General features: G+C 42.1%; 1 protein-coding gene across 4 annotated transcripts in view; it reads right to left on the bottom strand.

Moving 5' to 3' along the window:
* Positions 1 to 16,829: 16,829 nt before the first annotated feature.
* The window catches only part of IARS1 (isoleucyl-tRNA synthetase 1), a 92,826-nt gene continuing 81,659 nt past the window's right edge, over positions 16,830 to 27,996 (bottom strand). For all 4 annotated transcript variants that reach the window (XM_053989263.1, XM_053989265.1, XM_053989262.1 and 1 more), the window contains exons 32-35: positions 26,911 to 27,036; positions 22,435 to 22,578; positions 21,399 to 21,551; positions 16,830 to 17,422 (exon numbers count right to left, since the gene is read on the bottom strand). In XM_053989263.1, the coding sequence (XP_053845238.1) occupies positions 17,340 to 17,422; positions 21,399 to 21,551; positions 22,435 to 22,578; positions 26,911 to 27,036 (506 nt within the window). In that variant the 3' untranslated portion in view covers positions 16,830 to 17,339. The remainder of the gene's footprint in view (positions 17,423 to 21,398; positions 21,552 to 22,434; positions 22,579 to 26,910; positions 27,037 to 27,996) is intronic.

The raw sequence follows: 27,996 nt of genomic DNA, 5'->3' as shown, positions 1-27,996 counted from the left end.
CCGCTCTGCTCCGCAGGGCTCCCGCAGGGCTCCCGCAGGTGCGCGGACGCTCCGCGGGCTCGGGGGATGCGCGGCGGGGCCGGAACCGTGCGGAGGCTCCGCGCAGGTGAGCGCGGCTCTGGGGCGCCTCAGCGAGACGGGGCTCAGCCGCCTCTGTTCGGCACCGAACGTTTAACACCAGCACCTTCCTTTTGCTTTTATTTTTCCTCAACACGCGGCAGTTTCCCGACGGAATTCTGCAAAAATCTCAAGGGGAAAGCCTAATGTGGAGTCTGAGAGCTGGAGAGTCCCACCCTGGGACACAGCACCTGGGGAAGTACAAAAAATGGAATTGTGATGTGTGGGTGATGTGTGTTACACAGACTGAGCAACAGCACTCCAGATTTAGAAAATTAGTAATAAAACCCCACCCCGTGCCTTAGATTTGAAGATACTACTTTTGTTCACAAAGAGGATGGCATCTTTGAAATGTTGCCAGAGTAGTTAATGCCGGGTATTTAACCAACACGTTCTGGTTTTACATATGGGCTTAAGTTAGATTTCATAACAGCTCTCTTGTGCCACAAAATCTTTTCACCCTGAAAGTTAAAACCAGTTACAAAATGTTCCCAAAGCTGAACGGAGACAGAGGGGATTTTGAAGAGCAGAAAAGTGTATTTGGTAGGTGGGGTGGGAGTTTGTGTGGTGTGAGGGATGCACACACATCACACAGCACCTGCAGACTGCTACAGCGAACAACACCAGCATTTTACTTGGAAAACTGGAAGTATTCCACCACTTTTTATTGGTGAATAGCAGCATTGCCCAGCCCTGCTTGTTTGACAGATGATACGCTGTTAATTATATTCTGATTACTATCTTGGCTTCTTCCTTAACACCATTTAAATTCCAGTTTTAACCTTATCTCACCAAGGACTAAAGGAAAAAGTAGGACAGGCAACATGAAAGTACAAATCCCTCCACATCTTTTAAAACTATTTCTAACTTATTGAAACCCAGGAGAAGATGTTACAAGCTTGTTAACAAAATCCAGACTTGTAGGTCTCACCAAGTTCAGTTACCAGCTTTGGAAGAAAATCAGAAACCTGTAAGTATTCTGCAAATATCTAGATTGGTTTTCTCATTTGATCTTAAACCACATGCTTACTGTCAAGTGAGAGTGAACAAGGGTGCTTTCCCCTGCTACATTTCCCTGGGTCATGAGGAAGATCAAACCAACTGAGAAAAACTAATCAAGAATAGCAGCGATTTTTGTTTTGACAATGCTTAGAAAGATGGCAGAGAAAGGCTGAATGAAAAGTTTACAAAAATAATCATGCAAACATTAGGTAAATGCGGTGCTATTTTCAGCTCGTGCTTATTAATCATTTAAAGCAGATGATTGGAGTGCCATTTGAAAAGCATTAGATGTGCATCCTTACTAGCTGCCTGCAAATGCATGTCTCTGGTAATTCTGTGCTGCACAAAAACATTACATCCCCCAGACTGCTTTCACAGAAATACTGAATTCCACACACAGCTACACCTGTTAAATGCCCAGGCTCAAGTACAGAGCTCAGGGTTTAAATCTCACACACAAGGACAGTCTCAATCATGTGACTCTCACATCAGAACATCCTCAGCAGGTCAGCTACTACAGCTGGAATTAATAACACCAGAGCAGCACAAACAAATTATTGCTTTCCTTGCCTCCTCTCCATCTTGAGATGTTTAGCCCCTACAACTGATTTTGTCAATCACGGTGAAATAGAAGTGTCTGGCTGCTTATCACAAGTGATAAGCAATGAATGACAGAGCAGATTTCTTCATTTTAAGATCTCCTGCCTATGAAAATCTCCCCCCATGCAGACAGTGAAGTAGAATTTTGTACATTTCTGCCAACTTCAGAAGCTGTCCCCATGTTTTTGTAGAGTACATGTCAGGGGTCTCAGCACATCTTTTATGTTACTACAGCATTTCTAGGAACTCAACCTCTTGCATGCAGGTTTTAAAAATACTTAAAGTGTGATGTTAACAGTAACAACATCAACTAATGACTAAATTTAACACTTCTTATTATATTTTAGAGATTAGGATCACTTTTGTTATGTTTTTCCCTAAATTCATTGCACCTCCTCTCATCTAAGGTGATGCTTAGAGATTCCTTTAAATTCTTCCTCATTTTCCTGGTTAAGGGGGGAATATGTGCATAGTGGGGGTCATCTCCTTCACCAAAAGAATGTAAAGGAGCACAGATCATGTAATCACTAACCTCTGGCACTATGCTTGCCTCAACTGGAATAACCCAACAGAGACTTATCCTTCTCAGACAGTGCTTCTCAGGTTTTAGCTTCACATCATTTTCACAACCTGGAGCTTAGTTTCCACACTAACAAAACAGGAGAGGATTTTCAAGGAAATTTCAGAAAGGAAGTGACAATGGATGCCAGTTCAGCGGCTCAGATTTTGGCTGTATCACCTTAGAATGGAGCAGCTATTTTGTATTTCAGCCTCCTTTAGGAAATTTCTAAAACTAGATGTGTTTGTGAAAGGACACAGCAACGATGTCTTGATATCACAGATAAACAGAACATCTTCCATCCCGTGAGCCCTCCTGCACTTACAGAGTTTATCTTTGAACTGCTGTTGGTGCCAAGGGGCAACACTGAGAATGAAAGGGAAGAACACTTAATCTGCCAAAAACGCAGCAGTTGTTGCATCAAGAGAGCAAAATCCTAAAAGCTGTCCCATCCTTCAGGCACACAGGTGCTACCAGGAGTGGTCACCCAACACTGTGTGAAACACGAGCAGCAGGGAGGACATTTGGGGTGCCCACACTGCACTCCCAGCCACCAAACTGGGGCTTTTCCAACAACTTGGGACATTTCATTACCAGAATGCTCAGACCCAGCCGTGGCTTCTATTGAGGAAAAACTCCCATGGTATCAAATGCCACCAAACCGTGGCACACATCCAGCATCTGATAGAGTAGAAAATGTATCCCTGTGAATCACCAGTGAGATCTCCTGCAGTAATTTCACACCCTCACACCAGCCTGCCAGTGAAAAGCCAACCAGCCCTAAATATCTGCTGGTTTTAAGAGCAAAAGTAATGCCAGACAAAGGCTGTGTCAGTAAAACACCCTGTGATGCTGCCATGATGTCTTATAGCAACCAGCAAGAGGAAATTGATTTTTGCATTTAATGTTTCAACGTCATACACACTACAGGAGAAGATAACAAAACCTGCCCTCGGCTTTGTTTTGAAAAAATACAGGTTGAGCAGAGGATTATTAGGTATATTGGGATATTCTGGGACCATCATTTTGCTGTTCTAATTCAGTATCAAAGCAAAAAGAGTCAAGTGCAAAGGACACATTTTGTTTGCATTCACATGAAATGACCTTGCTGTGGCCCAGCTCCAGCCACACAAAAAGTAGAGGCACTTCCATTTCCACCTGATGTTCAGCAATTCTTCAGGTCAGACACAGAGCCCCCGTGCTGTGGGTACTGCTGACCCTGGCCAGAAACAAGATTGACTAAAAGTTACCAACTGATTTCTCTATCAATGCTAATAAATACCAAAGCAAATCTGGTGCTTCCCAGGCAATTCTCAAGCTGTAATTTGTTAAACATTACATAAAGTTGATGATCTTGCAACCCCAAAGCAGGAACAGCATAAAAGGCCATTTAGAACTCAATGGATGGAGGTGTCCACAACACCTGTATTCTTAAAAAAAAAAAAAAAAATTAAAAATAAATTAAATTTAAAATCCCTACCAGTCAACCTGAAGCCACCAGAACAAAAAAGTCAGAAGAATATCGTGAACATGATATTACAATTATATATTTTCTGAAAAGGGCCACAAGTTAGTTTTTCCAGATGCATAATCTGACTTGGTTTGTCATAATCTGCTAATTACACGGATATAAAAGAAGTCAGGATAACATTTTTGACCCCTGAACTCCTTAGCAGTCACACAGTTCTTTTCTATACGCAGGGTAAATTGTGCAAAAGAGCTTTTTGCAATATCCAAACCTTTTTGCAACACACCGAGACAATCCTCTTAAGTGATACAGCAAGACTGCTGTAAAGAAACCCCAAATTTTATATACCACCCATCCCACAGATTATTGTGAGAAATCAGCTGGCAAAAGTAAAAGCTTTAGTAAGGATGACATTGCTCTGAGAACAACTTAGATATTTTGTTTTATTTATTAACAAGGAAGTACACGAGGGAAAATGCTCAAGTGGACCCAGTGTTGGATTTAAAACTCTGAAAACACTGAGAGGCAAAAGATGGTGAATTACCAAATGTTAAGTCATAGCACTGTTATTTTACAGTTAAGAACAGAAAAGACAACTTCAAGTTGTATAATAATCACAAATAAACTCAAACACGGTCCTCTCCTTTCAATTTTTCAACATTTTTTTTTACTTTGTTGTCCAAGAAAAATCCTGATAGATTGAAATAGGCATCAGTTTGCAAAATTAGTGCAAGTACCAAAGGTCCTGAAAGTGGCAGAGCATTAAATCCTTGGACATGGGATGTAGGGCATTTCAGAAACAAGAGTAAAATCAGATTTAAAAGGAAAAAGAAAAAAAAAAAAAAAGCAGTGAAAACAAAGCAGCAGCTAAAGGTCAGTACTGGAAAACCAGCTGAGTATTGGCAAATTTGTCTCAACATTCCTATAAATTTAAAAGTCAGTCCTTGCTTTCTACAGCAGCTTCCCAAGGGGAAGCCGAATAATTGATTTAAATACTTGTTGTCATCAATGGTTGCAGCAGAAGTTCCTGGAAAAAATACTACACAAAAATACCTAAAATATTTATCAATAACATAGAATTCATGTTGCAAATAAAGTGAATTTAGCAAGGCAAACCAACCTAGGTGTGGTCCCAGTGGTCATTTTATAAATCTCAGATTTAACTTGCCGCTGTTTGGGTAAGAATAATTCACTTGCTCTGAGAATAACACCATTTTACAGTATCTCCTTTGGACAGAAGGCTGTAAATTACAACCCTGCTATTTTTTTAGAAAGCCCCCTTACTTTTCATACTTCAAGTCTTAATTAACACCAGCACCAGGGCAAGGCAAATCTGTCAGCATGCATTTTGAGTGATTGCTTTAAGTCATAGCTGCCAGGAAAAGCAATCAGGAAGCCCTTGGATGCACTCAGGAGACCCATGCCACTGCAAAAGGAAGTTAACAATGCTGTTAGGCTGCTCTGCAATTCATCAACAGTGAAATCTGCTTTTTCACTCCTCCAGCTTCTGGCCAAAACTCCTGCTAATGAACCCAGTGCTTATTTCTCACTGCATTTTATAAAAAATCACCTTGGATCTCCTCACAAGCACTGCAAGCCAGCCCTGGGGTGGGATGAGCACAGGCATTCCTGTCAGACTTGGGTACCTCCCAGCAAAACATCCCCAAATCCATCCCACAATCACCCAGCACTCCCAAATTAACCCCACAATCACCCAAGCCCTGGTGGGCTGAGCTGTCCCAGGGGTGGATGAGGTTTAACTCATGTTAAACAGCAGCAGTGAGGCCCTGCCTGGCTCAGCAGGGGCAGACCTGGCATTTGTGTGGCCTCACCTGCAGCCTTCAGCTCTGAAAGGAGTGGGATTTATATTTATATTTATATTTATATTTATATTTATATTTATATTTATATTTATATTTATATTTATAATTTATGTTTATAGTTATAGTTATATTTACATTTATAGTTATATTTACATTTATATTTATATTTATACATACATACATAAAACAATGACAAGAGAAATAAGCACACCCAGATGGCAATTCCAGATCTCCTTCAGTATCCCCCCTTCCACCTCTCCATTATCTGGAGAGAGAATTTAAGGTGTCTACACACTTAAATTATGCACGTAAGGATTAATTAAGAATTAACCTCTGATATTGTTTTATAATTAAATCCATATATCTGTCTGATGATCCTGGGCATATATTATAGTGATGAGTGCAAACAGCAGAAAGGCAAAAGTGTGCATGTGGATTACGTTAGAGATGGATGAATTACAAACCTTTTCTTATTTTTCGTTCAGCCTTCTGTATTACAGCATTTCAGCAACATACTGATTTACATTGATCTAGAACTTTTAGACAAAAAAACTACTCCCAGTTAAAAACTACTTGCTTTTTTTTTCTCAGCCAATAAATTCTGATTCTTTCTTATTCCTGTAAATATAAAAATTGTCATTTAAAGCTTTAAACCTCAGCTTTGTCAACAACAATATACTGACAAAGTGTATCCAAACCACAGTTTTTCTCTCAGTGTAACTTTCTACACAACTTTTAATTAACCATGGATAAACACTGGGATGAAGTTTATTTTAAAATGCTTTTCTGGAGTGGTCTGAGTTTCTGCAGACTTCTTGATCTTGAAAATACTCCCTTATCTTTAGTGTTTCCCAGGGATAGCTGGATCAAAATTACCTCAGGAATAGTGTTTGACACAGAATGCCAATGCACTAAACAAAAATATTCCCCCAGCCCCTGAAGTTTTAATTACCTCTCAGAGATGGTCTAAACTTTTTGTTATATGTAAGTGAAATCCCAGGACAAACAAGTTCCTGGGAGAAGTTATTCTCTTACAATGGGATTTGAATGGTTCAGGCTTCTCTGCAAAGGGTCTTGTCCTGCTGGGCTGCTCTTGCTCCCAGGCTGATGCACACAAACACTTCCTAACGAGGCCAATATCACTTTTATGTATCACAGTACCATTTAAAACTCTCACCAAAATAAACAATTTTTGATTGAGTAGAAGAATTTAAAAATAAAGAAATAAAACCTAATGTCCCATCTTTCCTGAAAGTGGGAACCACAAGTGTTCCTGCACACAGCCAGCTGTCCCAGTTATGCACAGAAAGCTGGATCTCAGCAGCAGGAGAGAGCTGGGATGTGCTGGAAAACAAAAGCTGGAGCAACACTGAAAAGCTCGTGGTGGGTGGGCTGCCAGTCCTTCCATGACCACTCACCAGAACACTTCTGGGGTGACTGCTCAGACTAAAAAGTCCCTGGGTCTTTCAGAAATCCTCCCCTTTGCAGCCCCATCATTGTTTTTGCCTGGAATGAACAGGTTGGGATAAGCAGCATTGCTTTCTCCCCAGCAGCTCTGGTCTCTCCAGACTTTTTCCTTTCTCTGTGAGGAAGAAGGGAGTGAGTTCTTTGCACAGAGTGAGGTCCCAAAGATGGACTGTGCTGTTCCCAGAGGAAGGAGGCAGCCAGGACTTGGTCCTGGAAATTAAGTTATCTCTGTTTCCTCTTTCAGTTCTCTCCTGTCTCTGGTTTATTTCTTGGTTAAACTAAAGCTCATTAGTTGTGTCTGTATTTAGTCCCCAAAATTGAAAATACACATTTGAGTCAGCGTTAGGGGAGCTTCAGTAAGGAAAATCCAGGAATTTCTGCACTAAGAGAAATGTTCAAGGTTTAGATGAGGCAGCAAATCAACTCACAGAGTGCAGAACAGCACCTGCCCAGATGTTCAAACTACCCTACAACCTGCCTATACACACAGAGGACAGGCTTAAGGGTATATTCAGTTACTTCAGATCAAAGAAAGTAAACCCAGGTATGAAGATACAATATTTTTTAAAAGGTTGTTTTATTATATAAGAGTAAACCCATGCCAGAAAACAAGCACCTTCCATAGCCCAGCAAAAGAAAAAAAAGAACAAAAAAACCAAAACAAACAAACAAAAAAAAAAGAAATCCATGAAATCTTCGTCTGCTCCTCTAAAACTTCTCTCAGATTACATACACACATTACTAACTTTTAATGGGCTGCACTGTCATACATGAATCAGAAAGTCTCTGCTAAAGCAGTAATTATTGCAGTTCTAAGGGGGTGTTGAGGTAGATGTACTTAGTACAGATTAATATTCCTTTAATTATGTCACTTCCTGGGATCTGTGAGCTGGCAGGGCTGGTGGTTTCTCAGTGCTAGGCATACATGACAAAGCTTCACCAGTCTCTCATCTTTTCCCCCCTCTCTCCTTTTCATTTATCATCTGGCTAGATAAAAACAGCAGGGAAGTGAACTCTGCGTGGTTTTTAGCACGCTGAGAAGTCAGTGAAAAGTTACACACAGCTCACAGGTGTGACTGCACAAAGCACTTCCGTGACCTTGCTAAGCCTGAACAGGCACTCTAAGATTAGCCTGGCATGGATTTCAAGTGTATGAAAACCACAATATTGGTTCTCAAAACACTAGTACAGACTGCTTCATGCCTAAATCCTCGTTATGTGCAGTGTATTTATAGGACATGACTCAACTTTGAAGTGTGCAAAGACAAGTAAACTCTCCTTCCTCGTGGCAAAGTGGAGCTCGTGTGTTCAGATGCTCCTCACCAAGCTGCAGCCTCCAATAAATCCTGGTCTGCACAGGGAGGAGCAAAGCCTCTGCAAAGGTTCCCAAATACCAGTTTTTGTCATAATGATTGTGAAATATTGCAGCATTTTATAGCTGAGCAAATGGGAGAGACGGGACAGAAGGAGGTGAAAAGGGGAAGGAAAACCCCAGCCCTCTGACCCTTTTCAGGCTGAGGATTTGCACACAAACCTGAGGGTTCTCCAGGTCACTTTGCCTTTCCACCATTTGCTACATCTCATTTTAATGTTAGGCCTTATCAGCCACAGGGCAAAGCAAAAAGTAAGTGAATAGAGATGCCAAGGATAGAATAAAGGCCCGTCCTTCCAGCACCACAAAGAAAATGTTTTATTCCATTCTTCATCCCCTGTGCTTGTGTAGTGATGGAGAACGTGACAGTGCAAGATCTGACAAACCATGAACCAGCCCTCCATGCCCACAAGGAATACCATGGTAAGAGCTGATTCTGTTTATCCATTTGTGAAAGAGGCAATAGTTTAAGGATTTTTTTTTTAAATCATCATTCTTCTTTAGCAATACCTGAAAAAATGCTCTATTTCCAATATTAAAAAGTTACTTCAGTAATTGAGCTCTGCTAAGAACTCCTGGACAATGTTTCAATCTCAGCTGCCAGAAGCAGATCAGGTTTCAGTTTTCCTTACAAACTGATGCAAACAATGAGAGGATGAAGGATGTTAGATGGCTGTCTCCCAAAATGGTAAATACAGGTAAGCTGTGGGAAGTGATTTTTAATACCATTCTTATACTGGGGAAAACAGACTATGGAACAGAAAACCACACGTGACACTCAGACAAGTGCATGTGTACCAGTAACCACAGCTCTCAAGTCTTTCACCTTTAATCCTTAATTTTAATTTTTTTTTAACTTGTGGAACTATTCATTTTCCTTGACTTAATGTCTCCTCATCTGTAAAGTCTCTTTGTTTGTACACATTACTGTGTTGTGTTGCATTATTACAGAGCTCCTGATTTCCAAAGGATAAACTCCTGGTTAACTTACATAAGTCTGACAAACAGTTATAAAAAATTATTCCTCCAAATGCACCTCTTTGTATCGTGCTCTCTGTTTTTGTCATGTCTGAATTAATATAACACAATGCAGCTTTTCCATGGTTTTATTGCTGGGGAATAATACATTTTTTCAAAGTGATTATTCCATGCAAGAAAAGGCTTTAAACTGGCAATACTTTAGGCATGTTATTACAAAGGTGTATAAAACCTCTTTGATATTATTGCCCCATGTAAATTACTTTGGCCTCTTGCAACTCTTAATACCTTAAAAAACAGCAGCTTAAGGAGACAACCTTGTAATAAAGAGATTCCATGCACTCTGTGTTTGGTGCCCTTATCTTCCCTTTCTCTTTATTATATACACTTGCATGAAAACCTTTCACTTTGCCACCACTTCATTCCTTTTCCCTTCCCTCTCCTATTGTGATGGAAATTATTCAAGAATTAACCTGCTGCCACTGCCTCCTGGGTGAGTTTCTCTGTTGCTGTTTTTACATCATCTAACGAAGATTAATTTGGATACAGGCTCTGAATGGCAGCTCTGGGAGGATCCAGCAACCAGAGCCTGCACTCTGCTACTGAGCTAAGGAAAAACAGGACAAGTCTCACAGGCTTCAAGTTCCTCTGTTCACTTCTAAAAATGCAAACCTACAAAATCATCAGCCTATTTCTTTGCCTTAAAAGAAATCCTGGGTTTGGTTTTTTCCCCCTCAATGAGTTCACTGTTTATGCATGATGTAATTAATGAGTTTATCAACTATTTCTCTGCACATCACAAAAGAAATCTTAAAGTGGGAATTGCCTTGGGACACACCAAGAGCCTGGTCTTCAAGGAGACACTTTAATGTTTAAAAATATAAATACACATTATTGAACTGTCAGCTGCAGCATGCCTTTCTGGCAAACAGCAAAGTAAAATAAGTTCTAGGTGTGCCACTGATGGTGGGGAGAAAAAAAACCGAGGTGTTAAGGCTGGACCCTCTGGCAGCAGTGACAACATTTGTGCCTCTCTGTGTCAGCACAGACAAGTCCTGCTTGGCAAATGAAGCTTTGAGTGAGAATCCCTGGAGTCCACGCACAAGAAATTGGAATGGAAAGGCAGGAATGAAAATCCACTGTGCCAGAAGCAGCTCAAAGAACAACATTCCCACGTGCAGCCAACCAGCCCAGAGAAACAGGGAGCAGGGAAACAATGCTTTGGGATCCTCAGGGCTCTGCTGTGCAACCTGGGGTTAGCACATCTCTCAGATCTACCCAGGACAGGCCTGTGCATCCACCAAGAGAGCAGCTGAAAGCAGAGTTTCACACAATAATCCAAGTCAAACTAAATATTTGACAATTTTGTGCAGCTCTGTTTGGCTGAGACTGTTCTTGCTCTTCCCAGCGAGCCGTTTGTGTCTCGTCCGTGATGGTAGCGACAGCAAAATGGGATTTGGAAACAGACCATTAAGTCTCTCTTTGCAGAATCTTTTTGTAGGTTTTTCCATTTTTAAAATGATGGATGTTACTGGTTCTTTGCTGTTTTCCTCAGGGGGAGGAAGGCATCTCTTTGGAATATGTACAGCCTGAAATAGCCAGTGTTTTTTGGCTAATATACACAAGTGCTAAAAGCTGATGCCTTAGGATTTCAGCTTGTCTATTTTTCATCTCTTTGCACTCCTGCAGTTCTTTGGTGTGTAACTCCAAACTCCACACTCAGGGGCAGCTGCAGCTTTCCCATTTGGGGCAGACACAACAATTCCTCTCCAGGCCTGGCACTCAAGGACACCTCACTGCCTCAGGCCCCAGGGATGGGAACAAAAGGGACTTGGGGGAGCAAACCTGGGGGAAATGACTTCATTGCCTGGGGCTGGAATTGGAACATTAACCCCAATGTGCAAATGGACCCAACTTATAAAACTATAAAACCCTGTGACCCTTGGTCTATTTTGGGTGTAGGCCCTGGGGGCTTTGTCTGCCCAAAATGTACCTGAAGGCCCTTCCATAACTAGAACTGCTTTTATTCCCTTAATTCTGACTGGCCTCTGGTTTTAGGTAGCCCCAAAAAGGCATCAAAGCAAAAGCACAGGTTTGCAGGGCAGTGGCTCAGCCATGGAGGGGAAGAGGTTCAAGGTGTTCTGTAGAGCTGAGATTCAGAATTCTGTATTGTAAAATCCAGGCAGTGGAGCAGCAAACGGAGGTGAGAAAAGAATCCAAGTGCTGCCCATCAATAGACCTGGAACAAGTCAATAGAGATGTGCTGGTACCATGGCACCAGTGCTTACAGCCCCCACCATCGCTGTGGCAGACACACTACACGGCTGCTTTGGGACTTTTTTCCTCAAAGAGATACTCAATTACTCCTAAATTTAATTTTAGGTGGAGGAAATAGAAACACCTGTGGCTGTTTACCAGCTCATCTCCTCTGTTAGTATTGAACTGTGAGTTTATGTCCCTGAGATGAGGGCAGAGCAGCAGAGAAAGGCATTTTTTACAAAGACCATTTAAAAAGGGGAACCTGAGACACTTTTCTAATTAATTTGCAGAATTAAGATCAGGAGTAAGCTCCTGCCAAGTCCACAAACTGACAGTATCATGCAGAGATTTGCAACATAAGGTAAATGTTCCAGTTTGGGTTTGTCCCCTCCACTGCCCTTTGGGGCAAGCAGTCATAACACAGAGAAATAAATATAACCTGTGTTGTTCTGGGGTTTTAATGCCCTTTCTGTTACTTTGATTCCTCTTACAGAGCTGGTTTAAGTCCCATGGTGTTTAACACCAAGTGAATGACAGAATCTTGAAGGTACCCAAATATTGCCAGCAAAATCCATTTTTGTATCTGGCTTGTACGTCCCAGTAGCTGCTGAGGATGCCACAGGGTGCCCCAGAGGTGTTCAGACGTCAATGTGACCAACACATTATTGTAGATATCCAAAGAAAACCACATTTTAGAACTAACAACCAGTTTCTTTCCCTGTATCCAGTAATTTTTATGGATGAGCTAATGACAGGCTGAAATTTGTCAGGAATTTCTTTTTGCAAATCCATCGTTTCCTTAAGTAACAAAATAAATTTTAAAAGTGAGTCAGAAAGACCCTGTCACTTTCCCAGGCCACCCATCCTAGGGACAGATTAATTCTTAGGCAGCTTCCCCTCATGTGTGGCCTAAATTCCCATCCCATTTCACTGCAAGCCTCTTGAAAACTTGTTCATTACTATTCTCTTTGCAATTAGTATTTATTTATTGGAAGATTCCTCACATCTCACCTCAGTCTTCCCTGCTGTAGAATAAACATGCCAACTCTCTCGATCTTTCCCAAGACATCTTTGCCAGCCCTTATTCCTGATTCTCCTCACGGGCCTCCCTCCAAATTGTCAACATCCTCCTCATGGCAGGGTTCCTAAAATTGGACACAGGGCTGCAGGAGGAGCCTTATCAGTAATTGAGTGGAAAGATTACTTCACCATCTCCCAGACAATCCTGTTTATGCAGCACAGCACTTGCTTTTTTTGGTACTTGTGTTCTTTGGCAAGAATATGGAATTATTGGTCCTTGTTTAATTACTAAGCTGTGACAACTCCCTTTTCTGTAAAGCTCTTGGTTTCCAAGAGCCTGAGCTGGGGTTTTGGCTCATTCAGCTGATACAGTGAGCAACTTCTCTTTTTCATCTTACAAACACTGTCTTCAGGAATATTCAGGATCCTTCATCCTTGTTTAGATTGTATCACCAGCAAGACTTGCAGTCTAAGATCTCAGTTTTTCCACGTTGCTCATCTCCTCCCACTTGCACTGCCTGGCACACGACAGCCATAAGCAATGAAGACCCAAAGATCCCAGATTTTGGGGGTTGCCAGCACGTTAATCACAGGACACATGTCCTAGGTCTACATTTTGATAGTCTTCACCTTTGCAAAACTGCTGACTTGAAAACTAAAGGATATTTTGTCCCCTTCGGGCAGACCACAAATGATATCCTGTGGCAGCACCCTCTGCACAGCTGCCCAGCTGTCACACCTGATCAAACACAGCAAGTATTAAGTGCCAGGGTAAGTTTTGCTTGTCTGCGAGGTTTCAACAGTTTTCACTGTTTTGAACACTAAAGACAACTAGAAAAAAATTGCAGAATTAGAACAGTGTTTAGAGAACTCCCAAGAAAGTCTTAAAAATTAAATATCTTTTGGAACAATTTTAATTCCATCTACAAGGAACTTCAGAAGTCTTCTGAGGAGTTTGTGACCCCCTAATTAGAACTTTGTACAGACAGAGACTGGAAATTAACTGAAATATCCAGACATACTGCAATAGGAATCTTCCCCCCCCACCCTCAATTACATAAAAGCTGTAATTATATTTGTTACATAAACATTTTAACTGGGGAAAACATTAGATAATTGATGACAGTCCCTCCCTCCAACCCAGTTCCCCACCACTCACAGCACAGCAAGAGTAAAGTTAACTCAGCAAAGTTGTGTTCCCTGAGCAAAGCTGCTCCTGTGCATGGATGGTGCTGTGCTGCTCATGCTGGGGAAGAAAGATGTGAAAGGAAATTATCTGTGGTTACCTTGCAGGTCACCTTCTGTAATGCAGCTGCAGACAGTGTATTTTCAATCTGTTTAATCAGTGTTAAGAGTCCAGCTTGTAAGAAATCAGACAAAGAGCAAGAAATTATTTAACTGAGTAATTGCTTTGTGCTTAACCAGTAATGATGAGGATACTGAACTCCACTGCTGCTGGCAGAAATCAGAAAGATTCTGAGCTGCAAAAGGGCTGAAAGGTTGATCAGCTGCCACTCAACTCATTGCAGGATGAGGAGAAACCTGTTTGTTTTTCCTCTCCTAAAACCCATTCTTCTCTCTGGAAGTTACCTGCAGGAGGACACTTAGAGTCACTGCCTTTCCCTGCACCTGGGCAGGACAGAATTGCAGCTCTGACTGCTGTAGCCACCCTGGGGAGGCAGGGAGGTGACTCTGGGCTAGAGCCAGCCTGGCCCACGCTCAGTGATGGGTCCTGAGGAATGACAGGGACTGGACACACAGGGAGCAGTCCTGCTGCTCTCCTGCCACAGAACTCGGCTGGTTCAGCTCAGCCAAGCCTGAGGATTTCCTGTCCTCAGCCTTGCTCAGTGCCAGGCCCTCTCCTTGCCAAGGGTGCCAATTCAGATCACTTACAGAATCCCAGCCTGGTGGAACTGGGACAGGGCAAACCCCTTGGGGCTCAGACCAGCTCCCAGAGATTGAGAGTGGAGGGACACAACCCTGTGCACGTGTGGTGGGGGATGTGCCCATTTTGCTGAGCTCCAGCACTGTGATTTTTGGATATAACAATGGATCTGGGTTGTGTCAGTACCTCCTGCTCCCCAGCAGCACAAAGCTGGCTCAGGAGGCTGCACACATTCCAGGCAGGAGGAGAGCTGGAATGCCACCAGGTGAGAGGCAACATCAAAATTCAAGGATCCAAACTCCTCCAGGGGCAGCAAATGCTGTGACACAGCTCTGGGAGTGCCCTGGCCATGGCTTCTCTAGGCAGCAGTGGTCTGGGACCTCATTTGTGAAACAAGCTATTTAAGAGGGAAGCTAATTGAGGTACATAAATCCTGAAGAATATCACATCAAGCCAAGAGACTATTATTAGCCCAACCTAGATAATGTTATAGAAGTGCATTAAGAAACCTCAATAAAAAAAATTACTAGGAAACATTCCCCACTTCAAGATCCCAAGAGATAAATACTCTCATGCAATGATTAGATATTATCCAGAATAATAATAAAAAAAGAGTACTAAAAATGGATGTGGAGAAGGAAGGTAGAGACAGCACAAGTTCACCCAAATGGGTCACAGCCTGATCCTAACGTTCACAGCTGTGGAGGTAAGAGATCACAGCTATCTAACAGTGGCACCTGAAAGGAAAATTAAACCCTAATTCTGCCACCAAATTATTTTTTTAACTACATGCTACTTATGTTGATGTAAAGTTAATGGACCCAGAAGCATTTCTAGCAGTGTCCTCTGATCAACTCTGGTCTTGTTCTTCCATTCTATGTCCGAAGTATATTGAATTTTCCCCTCTGCCAGTTTCTACTGATCCCACCAGACAGAAAGAGCATCTATGGGCATTTCCATCCTTGTGATGTGAGCAGGCTGGAGCACACCTGGGTTTCTGCTCCAGTCATCACAACCCATGAGCACTGTGCTGATGTGGAGAGAAAGCAGAGAGACTAAAAGCAACCAGGTTAAAAAACAAAACAAAACAAAACAAACAAAACCAACCATACATACACACACACACAAAAAAAAAAAAAAAAAGGAAAAGGAAAGGAGAAAAAGGAAGAGTGAAGTGGTGAAATGTGTGCAGTGAAGAAAGGAGAGTGAGATGAAACAGGACAAAATGCTAAATGCCAAATAAGTCTTTAAAAATGCAAGCAATGTTGTGACCTTAGACTGGGTCATTAAGAATGAGGTTAGGTTGCAATCATTTACCATCTCCCTTTACTCTCCATCAATAATAAAGCAAAGTTACTTTAGGAACAGCGATCTTGCTTTCACAGAAGATGAAACCCAGACATTTTTAATGTGACAAAGAAACCCACAAACCAATACAAATTGGATTTCCTTGTCACTAGGTCAGTAAAAACCAGCTGACTTCCAGGTAAAAGTAGAGGGCAATGTCCAGTATTCATTAACCTGAACATGCCAGTGATTCAGGAGGCACAGCCATTTTTAATACTGATAAAAATAATTTTCTGTAAGCTGAATGCCAGGAAGTTGGTTCACTTCAAAGGACTCCTTACCATTTTGGTACAATCCACTAGTGTACAGGAGTTACACAGAACAGCTATTTATAGTAATTCCAACTAATACAGAGTTATCATGAACCAGCTTTGGGTTTTGTTCATAGTGTAAAGATGAAACACACAGGGCAATGGAAAAATGTGCTCAGCGAGTCTCTGCTCTGCCAGGCTGTCACTCCAGTGTTTGCAGCGTGTGCCCCGTTGTTCTCAGCACTGCAGGCAGCAGCTCCTGCCCAGCACGGGGTCAGGACAGCCAAGGCTCACTGTGCCTGACCCCAGGGAGGTGCAGAACAGCCAGGTGTGCTCAAACCTCCAGCTGAACCAGGCAGAAACACCCCCAGCGCTGCCAAAGGTGGGCTCTTCCTTCCCCTGCCAGCAGGTACAGAGCGAACACTGAAACAATGACAAGCTCTATTGGGTATTACAAAAACTAAAAGCCCAACTGTTTTCAGTCTGAAACTGCTTCTGCATCAGAATAACTCTCCCCCAATGCCCCAAACCTGTCAGCACCACAATCCAAACAGCCACTGGTGCTCAGCACTGTCACATCTCAGGTGTCTCTGGCTGCTCCTGATCCATATGGAGCTCTAAGAGGTGTCTTCTTCAGAAACCCTGAGGAAGCAAAGTACTCTGAACTCAAGGAAGCAAGAGTCAGGAGATGAAGCAAATTTATTGTTCCAAATGTTGAAATTAGGGAGTATTTGAAATCAACAGCCACACACTTGATGAAAACCCAGCGAGTATAAATGAACAAATCCAGATAACCCTTAAATAAGTTACAAAGCTGTTGTGGGAGGGTGGATATATATCAGAGAGCCTTGTAGGTAAGCCATGGTTTAGAAAAGATGCCCTCTGCACAAAGGACAGGCAGAGAACAACATCACTGAGGTACAAGTCCCATTTCTCTCAGGCAAATTACTGCATAGATATCTAAGGTTTCTGAACAGCTTTTACAGCATATTAAGATAACATAATGAAAATACATTGTATTTGAAACCAAAGAGCAGCATATTAGACATGCACTGGTAGAAAACATCCTGTGTGCCACTAAAGATGTTAAAAGTACCATACACAACTTGGATGTTCATCTAAAAGCATAATAATTTCCTTTGACTTCATTTTCTGTGGAAAAAAGTCTACACGGTCATACATCTGGAATTCTCAACATTCAGCTGTGGTGGGTATGACATGAACGTAGAGGGTCTTCATGTTCAGGTTCTTCATAGAAACATCCTTTGTGATCTCTGAATGAAGGAAAGAAGAGAGAAACAACAGAGTCAGTGCTCTTGCTTACCAGGAGAACTATGAACTTTTTTTTTTTTTAATTTGCTTTATTCAGACATTTTTGCTGGTTCCACCACAGTGGGACTGGGACAGAAACTGCTCAGCTCAAAATTCCCTTCTGTTAAAGCCCAGGGCATGAAAGGAAGGGTCACCACATGTCAGGAGTGTCCCTGCAAGAGCAGGAGAGCCTGTTTTATGTTCCAAAGTAGAACTTTTTGAAAGTCTACATCAGCCCACAGCTCTCACATCCTGACAGAGCAGCAAACTAGTTCAGAAAACCCTAACACCATGATATGAAGTCAGTATCAACAGTACAACACAATGCACTGAAAGCCAGAGTCCCTCATAAACAGTTCATACGTAAAGCAAGGATTGTACCAGTATCTGCTGAAAAACTACTGCTGGAATCTTGCTGAGTATGCCTGAAGACTTTCTTACCATACAGGATAATTCTCTAAGTCTTCTCACAGCTACATGCACAGAGTTTGGAACAGGAACAGGATAAAAGTCCCAACAAACCTCTGAAGGACAGAGCACGCTTCCAACAGGCTGACTCAGGTTGTAATTACTCAAGAAACACAAACACAGAGTAATCCCAGTTGTGTCTAGGGAAAGTCACCTGCAGAGCTTGCAATCTTTCACTATTACATTGTGAAATGTGAGGTTTTCCCCAGAAGCCTGGTGCTTGCTGATTTTGCTTTGAGCACCCATCAGCTGCCCCACTGAGAGCAGAGGGTCTGGAATACTGGGAGGTACAGCCTTGGAACAAAAGTCACCCCAGTATCAAACACCCCCAGGGCCTCTGCACTAAGGAAGTTGAGAGTGATAAGAAACTTGGCAGGTGTAAGCACAGGAACACTGGTGAAACCCAGATTAGCCAGGACTGACCGGGGTCACGGTGTCACTCTGCACCCCAGAACCCCTGCAGACAACCCCAGCAAACACAAGATAATATAAAGATCTGGCACCAGTGTTAGCACAAAGGACACCTTAATAACACCCAGACTGGCTGGGGGTTTTCAAGAGGAACCCTTTTGCAGTGCCCTGCCCCATCCTGCTTTGAAAAATGTTTCATTTTTAGACTAACCACACAGAATCTGCACTGATTTTAAAAGCCATCAGTTAATCAGAAAACTGAGAAGTCCTTATGGATCATGGTGTTTTCCAGGAGTTCTCTTCCATTGTAATACCACCCTTTAAGCAGCTGAATATCTGTCCATAGAGCTATAATCCAATTCAGCAATTAGGGCTTTATTCCCTCACTAACCTTCCTTCCCAGGAACATGTTCCATCAGGATGTAAGAGTCTGGTCTGCAGAAGCAGCCAAACAAATTGTGAACTTAGGTCTCCAGGTCTCTTATTAAATATTTATTTTTAAGATCCTGAAAAATGAGGAACTTGCATGAACCTATTTCCAACAGTACTTATCACAGCAATTAGTTTTAAAAACTGGAAATTTGATTTATCAACAGACTGTAGGGACACCTTCCTTTCTGTGCCAATGGCTCCATGGAAGGGCTTTGCAGGGAGCAGTGAAGTCTCCCCACCATTCCCAGTGTGGAACAATCAGGTACCTGGAACCTCTGTCTCTCCAGCTCAGGAATAAGCAACATTCACCACCTGGACATTTATTTTTGGAATGTTTTCCAACATTACAAAGGGGGAGTGAAAACCACGTTTCTTTCTGAAAAGCTGGTGAGTTTCTGTGCAATAGACAGCAGATGCCCAACTGCCTGGACCGACAACATTTATAAAAATAACCTCTTCAAAACCAATAACTCATTTTCCAGCAAGTGATTGTTTTTCCTTTTTATTGAACAGGCACCAACCTTCCAATTTGTGGGTTATTTTCATGAAACATTTCAAACTGTTAACAGCAAATACATTTTTATTTTTAGAATAAACCACAGAAAAGCTACTCAAGAGACTAAACTTTGTTGTTCTGAAGGTAAGACCTTGAACAGATTGATCAGAAGATTAATAGGGGATTACAAAGCTGCAACAATATAGATAAACACTAATTGACCTAATGTTTTCTAGAGGCATCAAAGTGTTTTATATGCAGCACTCATTTGTCATACAAAGAGATGTGAAGATAAAATACATCTGTACCAGTGCTTAAACTTAAGAAGTGTTATTCAAGGAGGTGAATGCTGCGAATTAAATCTGAGATAGCAGAAATGTGGCTACAAGGCATTAGCTACACAAATAAACCTGTGGAACCAAGATCTCTGTGTTCTGAGTTTAAAAGAGACCAAGTCTGTTGTTTTGGCCTTGGAGGAGTTATCAAATCTGATCTTTCACATCACTGTGAATTGTCACTTCATACACTTTAACTAAAGTTTAAACAGTTCTAGAGAATCCATGCTACAAATGTTACAGTGATTTAACCCATTTCCCTTTCATGTGAAAGCATTTTTAAAATCCTCACTTCAACTGAGCCTTAAAAGCTGTTTTGCCTGTCTGCAGATTTTCCTGTCCTGTCAGCTCCTTGCTTCTTTCAAAGCTCTGCAGTTTCCTACAGTGGTTATTTCAGTGTCTAACAGAATCATCTGGTGCTGAACCAAAGAGGAACTGTGCCTAACATCCCTTGCTCCTGATTGCCTGAATCCCTGAATCCCCAGGTGGGCAAGGCTGCACACAAAAATACCTTTCAGTTTATGCAAACCAAGTGTGGTTCACCTTCTTGTTTTTTACCCTTTGTGCTGAAACACTCCAGGCTCCAGTTCTCTGTTAACACCACTCAGCACATTATTTTTGGCATTTGCTCAAACTATCACTAGAAAGTTTCATCAATGTCTGAGATCCATTTGAACTACAAAAATGGCTTTTGAATAAATATACTCCAGGTCATATGAAGTAAAAATTTTTAAAGAACCAAAACCAAACAGCCAAAAATTCACAACAAAACCCCCCCACCCCTCCTTGCTCAGATTTCCACATATCCCACCTGAATCCTCATGGGCAGCTGAGTGACCCCAGCTCTCAGCAGCTGCACCAGAGCTGCCCCCTCCTGCCCTCCCCACTGACAGCACCTCCTGAGGAAGCTCAGCCCACCCTGAGATGGGCAGTTTGAGCAAATGTCCAACTTCTGGACAAGGTAACATGTGATAATCCAATAAATGTCATGGATTCCTCCCAAACAGCTTGTAAACCACATCACTGTGACACACTGCAGACAGAATCCTTAGCATCATTTCATTCAGAGAGCTGAATTCTCCTGAATACAGGAATCCCTGTTTGGAGTTTTTACCACGTAGTTTGCAATCCGTTCTCTCTGTCAAATGAAGTCCCAAATCACTTTGGTCCAATTTTCAGCACCACAGGTGGCTCAAGCTTCAGTCACACCTTCCTCATGAATCAGAGATTTTTGTTTCCCATCCGTCAGTGGTTTTGGGGGGTTCTTTAGCATTTCAGACCTGTGAGCACATGCTGAAGATTCCTGCTTCCCAGGTATCCCAAATGGCTGTGCCCTACAGAGTCTGACTGACCCACACTGCTCTAAGAGAGATCCAACACTCTTTTCCACCCACTCCAATGCTCCAAGACAATGCAACAATATGAATGTTAAAAGTTTGAACAGATGCTTAAAATATTCCTCCTGTAGAGCCACTTCCAGGAGGAGATTCACTATTCAGTCACTCAGCAGGGCACTGCCATTCCCACTGCTGACTGACCTTTACTGCAGGAGGAAAAAGCTTTCACAACTTGCCTTGGCCATTTCACGAAGGGAATGCATTACAGCTTAGAACTTCTACATCTGTATGTTTGCTTAAAGGATTTTACCATGCTAATATTGAATTGCTGGGCAAAATTACAATCCAGTGTGTGAATGGTGTGGATTTAGTAATTAAACTGGATCTCAAGTTACACGAGCTGCTTCTCAACAACAAATTCCAAGGATCCTCAATGAGCAAACCAAAGGTTTGTGCTTACCATGAGTTAGTGCTTCATCCAGGAATAACTTTAGCCTCCTGCTTCTGAGCCCAAAAACTTTTGCTGTCTCATGCAGAAGACCTTTGTAGGTTAATCCATTCTGACCAACAGGGTTTTCCATTAGTAGAGTTCCCACTGTTCCTTTCTGGCATTCTGGACAAGACAGAACAGCTGAGTCACTACTGGTAAGAAATGAAATTACTTCTTTTATCTGGGCAAATTGAAATTTAGGATTTCTTCTTCAATTTCAACTCTATTTCTTCATGATACTGAGAGACAAATTAGCAATACCAACCTATAGATAGTCATTAAGTTCATGAATGATAAAACCAGAAATGTAAGTGATGACTGACAGCTTGACCAACAGAAGAAAACTTCTTTACAGGATAACACAGAGACTGGGAAACATGAAATATTTCAACAGGACATAAAAACCACTGTGTGCAGAAGCTCACCAAGCACCTACTGATGATCAAATCCCCTGTAAAAACTATGTTTTTGGCTCCTGCAAGCTCTCAGTAGTGTCAGAAAGGGCTCAGACCAGGGCAAGTTACTAAAACAACTCAGCTGCTCCCATGTGAGCTTTCAGAGTGCCAGATTAGCAGGTGGGAAACAGAATTACACACACATATATTTATACCCAAGAAAAGGTGAATACTACAATTCATTTGGCTTTTAAATAGCACTAAGAAATGTTTCACAGGCCGTTTCCAATGTCCTGGTGAAGAGCTGGCTTTTCATTCCAACTTGGTCTGTTTTAGACTCAGCCTTTTACAATAAGCTGTACAGGTGAGCTGATGGTCAGAAACAGGGAAACAATGCCCAGGGGGCTCATGTTTAACTGCTGCCCTGGCTCTCCTTTTTCTCTCATGAACAGAGGAAGAAAATCTAAGTATAAACGTTGTTTTTATCAGAAAGTACACACTAGGAAAAAAATAAACAAAATCACCATATACCAATGGACCTACACCTGTGCAGCAGAACTTGCACGACAGCAAGCCCAGGCTGTGAAGGAGCAGCCCAGCAGCCCACATACCTTGTGGCTTTGCATTGATCAGCTGCAAGTTGATGTACTGGCAGAGCAGGGCACTGGGGGAGCTGGGCAGGGCAGGGGCTGACCCTGCTGTCACGTGCAGAGTCTTCCCACTGAGGCCCAGCAGGTCTGTCTGGTTGATCAGCTCTGCAACAGAAAGTGGCACCAGTCAGGCCAGCCCAGGAGCTGACAAGGAGGCTGTCTCACTCCTGCCCCCACTGCAGCAGTGTCTCCTCTTTCACCAGCCCGTCCTCCAGAAAGAGCTTCTCTGGAAAAATGGCATTTGTGCAGAAATATTTGGTTTTCATAATAACACAAAGGGGGTGCTTCGTTTGCTGTGGAAATTAGCTCCTATATAACATTTCCTATACACATAGTGACTTATGCAATAAAAATAGTTAGCTAACTTCAAACAAGCAAGAGATTATTCACCCAAGCCAACCATTCCTACCTCATTGCATGAAAAGCTGTGATCTTTGCTTGCACCCAGACTTCCCTGGCCAAAGCAAAACTGGGAATTTGTTACTATGCAACACCAGGATATTTATTAAATATATTAAACTTCAGAAAAAACAAACCAAAAAAAATTCAAGCCATGGCTCATGAATAAAGTCCCCTACACGAGTATCTGTGTGTAATGCCAGCACAGCTCATGATCCAGCACATGACTCCAGCCAGGCAGATGGAGAGACTGGGGGAAGGCCAGACCCAAACCAGCAGCCCTGTCTCCAAGGACATCAGAAGCAATCCATGAAGTGCTGGGAGGAGAAGTTGATGAGGTTTCTGTGACAAAAATGAGTTCTGCAGCACTGCCTGAGCCTTGAGGTCAAACAGAGCCACTGATGGGCATGGTATTAAAGATACACAGGAATAATATCACTCCCTGCTGCAAAGAGCTCCAGAAATCAAATCCAGGGAGAGCTGATGCATTTAGTTTCTTGTCAGAACTGTGTGTTCCTGTACATATGGAACAGGCACACCTGTCAGCTCCAGCCAACAGGTTTTCATTCCACAGCACCTATTCACATGTCAGGGAGCCTAAGCTGTACAAAGCTCATTTTCTATCAGTTCACATGAAAGAATCTCAAGGGGAATAATTTATAAATGCATACATTTCGTAGGTTTATAAACTTATAAATAAAAAAAAAAAAAAAAAACCTAAACCAACCACCAAGCTCCCAAAAAAAGCCCCAAACCCCCAAAAAACCTAACCCCACAAAAAGATGAACAGTAATCACTACTGAGCTACAAGCTCTCAAAATTCTGTCAAGTGCCACAGAACAGAGTGAGATGCACTGGGAGTGTTTACAAGACTGCTCAAGGAAGCAAAAAGACCTCAGGCTGCACCTAAGATTCTCAAATGTGTATTTTAAATATCAACTTTTATGCATTTATATATAAATTTATAACAGTTTAAAGAAAAAAGAAACCAAAAGCCAAGCACTGCTCTGGCCTGTCTCAAGCACAGGAAGGGGATTTGCTTTTGGTTTTATTTTCAGAAAAGCAAGAAAACAACTGAATTAACAAGTGGAGAGGAATTACCAAGATTCCATCCAATGGAAGGGAGCCAGGGGCAGGTTTTTCCTGAACCAGCACCATTTCAGGCCATGGGAAGAGAGAGCAGAGGGGGTGACAGAGCTGGGAACACTTGGCCCCAGTAACTCCCAGTTTGCCATTCCCCTGTGGATCCATGCAGGGCAAGGAGGCATGAGCTGCAGTAATGGGGGTTTGCCCAATTAACAAATTAGCCTGTGGCATTCCAGGAGCACTGACATTCCCCAGGGAAGAGCTCAGGCACAGGGCTGTCAGAGAAGTCTGTTCACAGAACCCTCTCATAAGAGTAAGAAAAAAATGGATCACTTTTTCCTAGATATCAATAGACTTGAAGGCAAGCAGGTATTACAAGTGCTCATCAAAATCACTTTAAAAGTCAGTTCTCCCTGCAACTGGGGTTTAAGTGCTAATGCTCTCCCCCTAAGGTACCTTACAGCCTCACAGCCTTTTAAAAATTGAAGGTTAAAAGAATCAGCCATCTGAAAATCATAAAGATGAAATAAGGCATGGATCAAAAAGTTTGTAGGGGGATTTTTGTTCCACCTTCCTTGCCCCTCCGTTTTTTTAAGCCCTACATGATCTACAGATGCATTTCTTCCCATAAGCACAGTGAAAGTGTTTTAAATAAATCTTTTTCATTATGGGCTACTTCCATGAAAGCTGAGTGCAAGTCCACAAGCTTTCCAGACAAGAAGCTTGGACTTTTCAGTAGTATACAGGAAAAAAAAAGTCATAGATAACTTTTTTACCATCTGACCTGAGCCCAGGTTCTTCCCTTCAATTTTTTGTTTTTTTTAATGTAGAAAGAGACACATTCTATTTTCAGTTTTTGAAAGTCAGTACAAGTCCCAGAGCCTTGTTTGGGGCCTGGAGTTACTCAAAATACCTTGACACACTGTTGGGGAGGAAATGTTTATGCCATTATTCCAAATGCTGCACTGAAAAGCAGGGACAGGACCCATCTGAGCCTCCCTTAATATAAGAACTGCCTGATCCTGTGCCACGGCACAACCCTAAGGAAACCTTCATTACAATTAGAGAACAAGATAATAAATTACTGCAAGTACAGTGGACAGCCCTGGAAACCACAGGAAGGGAATGAGGAGCCAGAAATATGGTTTTACTGGGTCCCAATTTTATTAACACACGTGGGAACTATTCAGAAATTATCTGTCTGGAGTGCACAACCTTTCTCTGCAATTCCTCTTGGGCACAGCATCTGACTCCAAGCCCTGCTCACCTACAGAGGTCCTGGAGTCACCAAGAGACCTCACCTGAGGTTACCCACACCAAGGCTGGGCAGATAAAGCAGATGGACTCTATCCAAAGCAAACACTGGAATTCTGGTTCTGTTCTCTGACACCTTTCTGGACTGCTTTCCTGGCACATGCCTTGAGCTGTGACTCCCCAGGGTGCCACATCTGCTGACCAATACTTGTTTGAGATGTGACACACTGCCACAAAAGCCAATCTGATGATCTGATCTTTCCAATGGAATTTCCATACGTTTAATAAGTGGGCAGGGAAAATACCCTGCTCTGCCCAGACCACTGACACACACTGAAAGGTGAAAATCAGCATGCCAAGATGGAAGTCCCAAAATGATTCCTAAGGAGTAAAAGTGACATGGAAAGGAAAGGAATAAAGCCTTTGTTACTACAGCAGAGGAAGAGGGAAGGTTTCAACTTTCTCCACCATTTCCCTTTAGAACTTCAGCATTAATGGACTTGTGCTGCATCTTTTTGTCCTATAAATGGCAGAAAAAACCCAAATATGGGGTCAAACTACTTCTAAACTTAATGAGATGGGAGTTTTCCAACTCTTCTGGGCCTTCTGCAGGTCATCTCTTCCTACCTGTGGTGACAATGAACAGTACAAGTACAGACCCCCCTCTGCAGGCACACACACTGCTATCCCTCCTACTTGGAAAAGGATTTCAAGGAAAACCATTTCCTTCTTCAAAACACAAGTGGAACTTGAGGGAGATACTAAAGGATTTCCTCTAAATCCCCTCTGACTGAAAGCAAAGATTAATCCTTTTGTATGACAGGACTGTTCAGCTGAGCTGAGCACGACCTGAAAGATTTATCACAGGGAGCTAATGGATAACACCAGATGGGAAACCCCCAGAAATCCTCCTAGAAATATTCTCAGGACAGGACAATAAGGAAACTAAGGACTGAGATGGCAACAGTGATACAAAGACTGTTTCTTTATGGATGTCATTGTTCATTGACATGAACTGGTGATCCTCAGCAGCCTTGGGGGCACTCCAAATCAGCCAACTCAAGTACCTCCCCCTCAGATGTGCTTCAGTAATATTTCCATGAAAAAAACACTAATAAAAGGTTTTGTAGCCATCCAATTACCATTTTTATAGTGTTTTGGGGTTTTTTTTACATTCTTGTGCCTTAACAAAGTTCAAGCTGCAAGAATATTCCAATAGGTTTTTCTAAAAAAAGAAGAAATGCAGAGCTCCTCAAGGTTCTCTAGGGTGGAAAGGCAACATTTTTCTTCTACAGATCACAGTTTGCATTCAGCTTAAGTTTTCACCCTGCCTACTGAGGCATTAGGGAAAAGAAAGCATGGAAAGGCTGATGGCAGCTCGCCATCAAGATCCAGCATAGTCTGGGCCCAGTGGAAACACTGAAATAAATCACATTTTGTCCTGATGAGAACTGCAATGGAAGCAGGATAATAGATGAGCACCATTTAGCAGCAGCTTTTTGGGAACATGTTTATGTGACTATAAACAGAGTCTCATAAGCTAAGTATTATAAAATGGAATATTTCCTTACCCATTTTCTTGTCAATTTGATATAGCTAGCTAGATAGATATAAATTACACAGTAAATAATTATACAGTAAATGACTCCTAGATGGTGCTAGAAACACTTTCAATTTTCCTTGTCATACTCCATTTACCTGTGTTTCCATTAAAAACTGTCAGTTTGGAATTTTTAAGACCAAAAATGCAGGAGACAGCATCTACAAGTCCAGTGAAGTTCAAGGTATTATCTCCTTTTGGATTTTCCAGCAGCAACACACCATCTAAAACCAAAATTAAGAAATTAAAATGCAGTTTGAAAGCAATATCCAAGTTCTAATGATTTTCTAATGATGCTAATTACTTCCAGTGAGTTTCTAAGCCAATTTAAAACTGGCAACACTGCATCTTCCCAATTTTTTTTAGTGGGAAAGGGAAAAGAAATAAATAAAGCAATAATAAAGAAAAAGATAAAAAGATAAAACAAAGAAATGGTCTGATGGGTACTTTAGATTTATGGTGTAGAAGTTCTATTTGCTTTTATAAACAAGGCAGGTTCATTTGTCTATTACTGAAGTACCACTCAGTATTATATTGGTTAAAAGCTGACAGACTGTGCCCTCTGAGATGGTCACCAGCTTTTCCAGTTGGATTCATTCTCACTCAGGGAGCAGCTCTGTGACCATGTCCAACAAGGCACACTTATTTCCATACATAAAGTGTCAGTACATGCAAGAAAAACCTCCCCAAGTGCATTTAGTTTTCTCTCTTCGTAATATATAACTCACCCTTGTAACAGCATCACTGCACCCATGCCCACTGCCCAAGACACGGGCCATTATCTAGTTTTAAGTATGCATTTCATCTCTGTACTTCATACCTGAGCTTTTCAAACCATCTCCTCCACATCCAGGCCTCACCTCCTGCACAGTGCTACATACAGCAGTAATTACAAATTCTCAAGCACAGCCCCGAATCCAGAGAGTGCACTCCCCACAAAGACACCCACACACAAACTCTCCCTGGAGCAGGAGTAACAACTCCTGTGCCCACGGGAGCGTTTCCCTCAGAAGAAATCAGGGACAGCGTGGTTTTGCTTTGAATAAACTTATTTTCAAGAATAATTTCAAGCTCCTATTGGAGGAGAGGCTGCACCATCTTTCAAATGAATTCAGGCTCCAGCATTCAGCACACCATTTCCAAACTCCCTTACAGCAGCCCTGAGAAACCAAGCTGGGGATGTT

This window comes from Vidua macroura, chromosome 13, assembly GCF_024509145.1.
Source record: "Vidua macroura isolate BioBank_ID:100142 chromosome 13, ASM2450914v1, whole genome shotgun sequence".
Taxonomy (NCBI): domain Eukaryota; kingdom Metazoa; phylum Chordata; class Aves; order Passeriformes; family Viduidae; genus Vidua; species Vidua macroura.
Note: the sequence above shows the minus strand (reverse complement) of the source record. Positions and strands in the feature narration are given on the sequence as shown.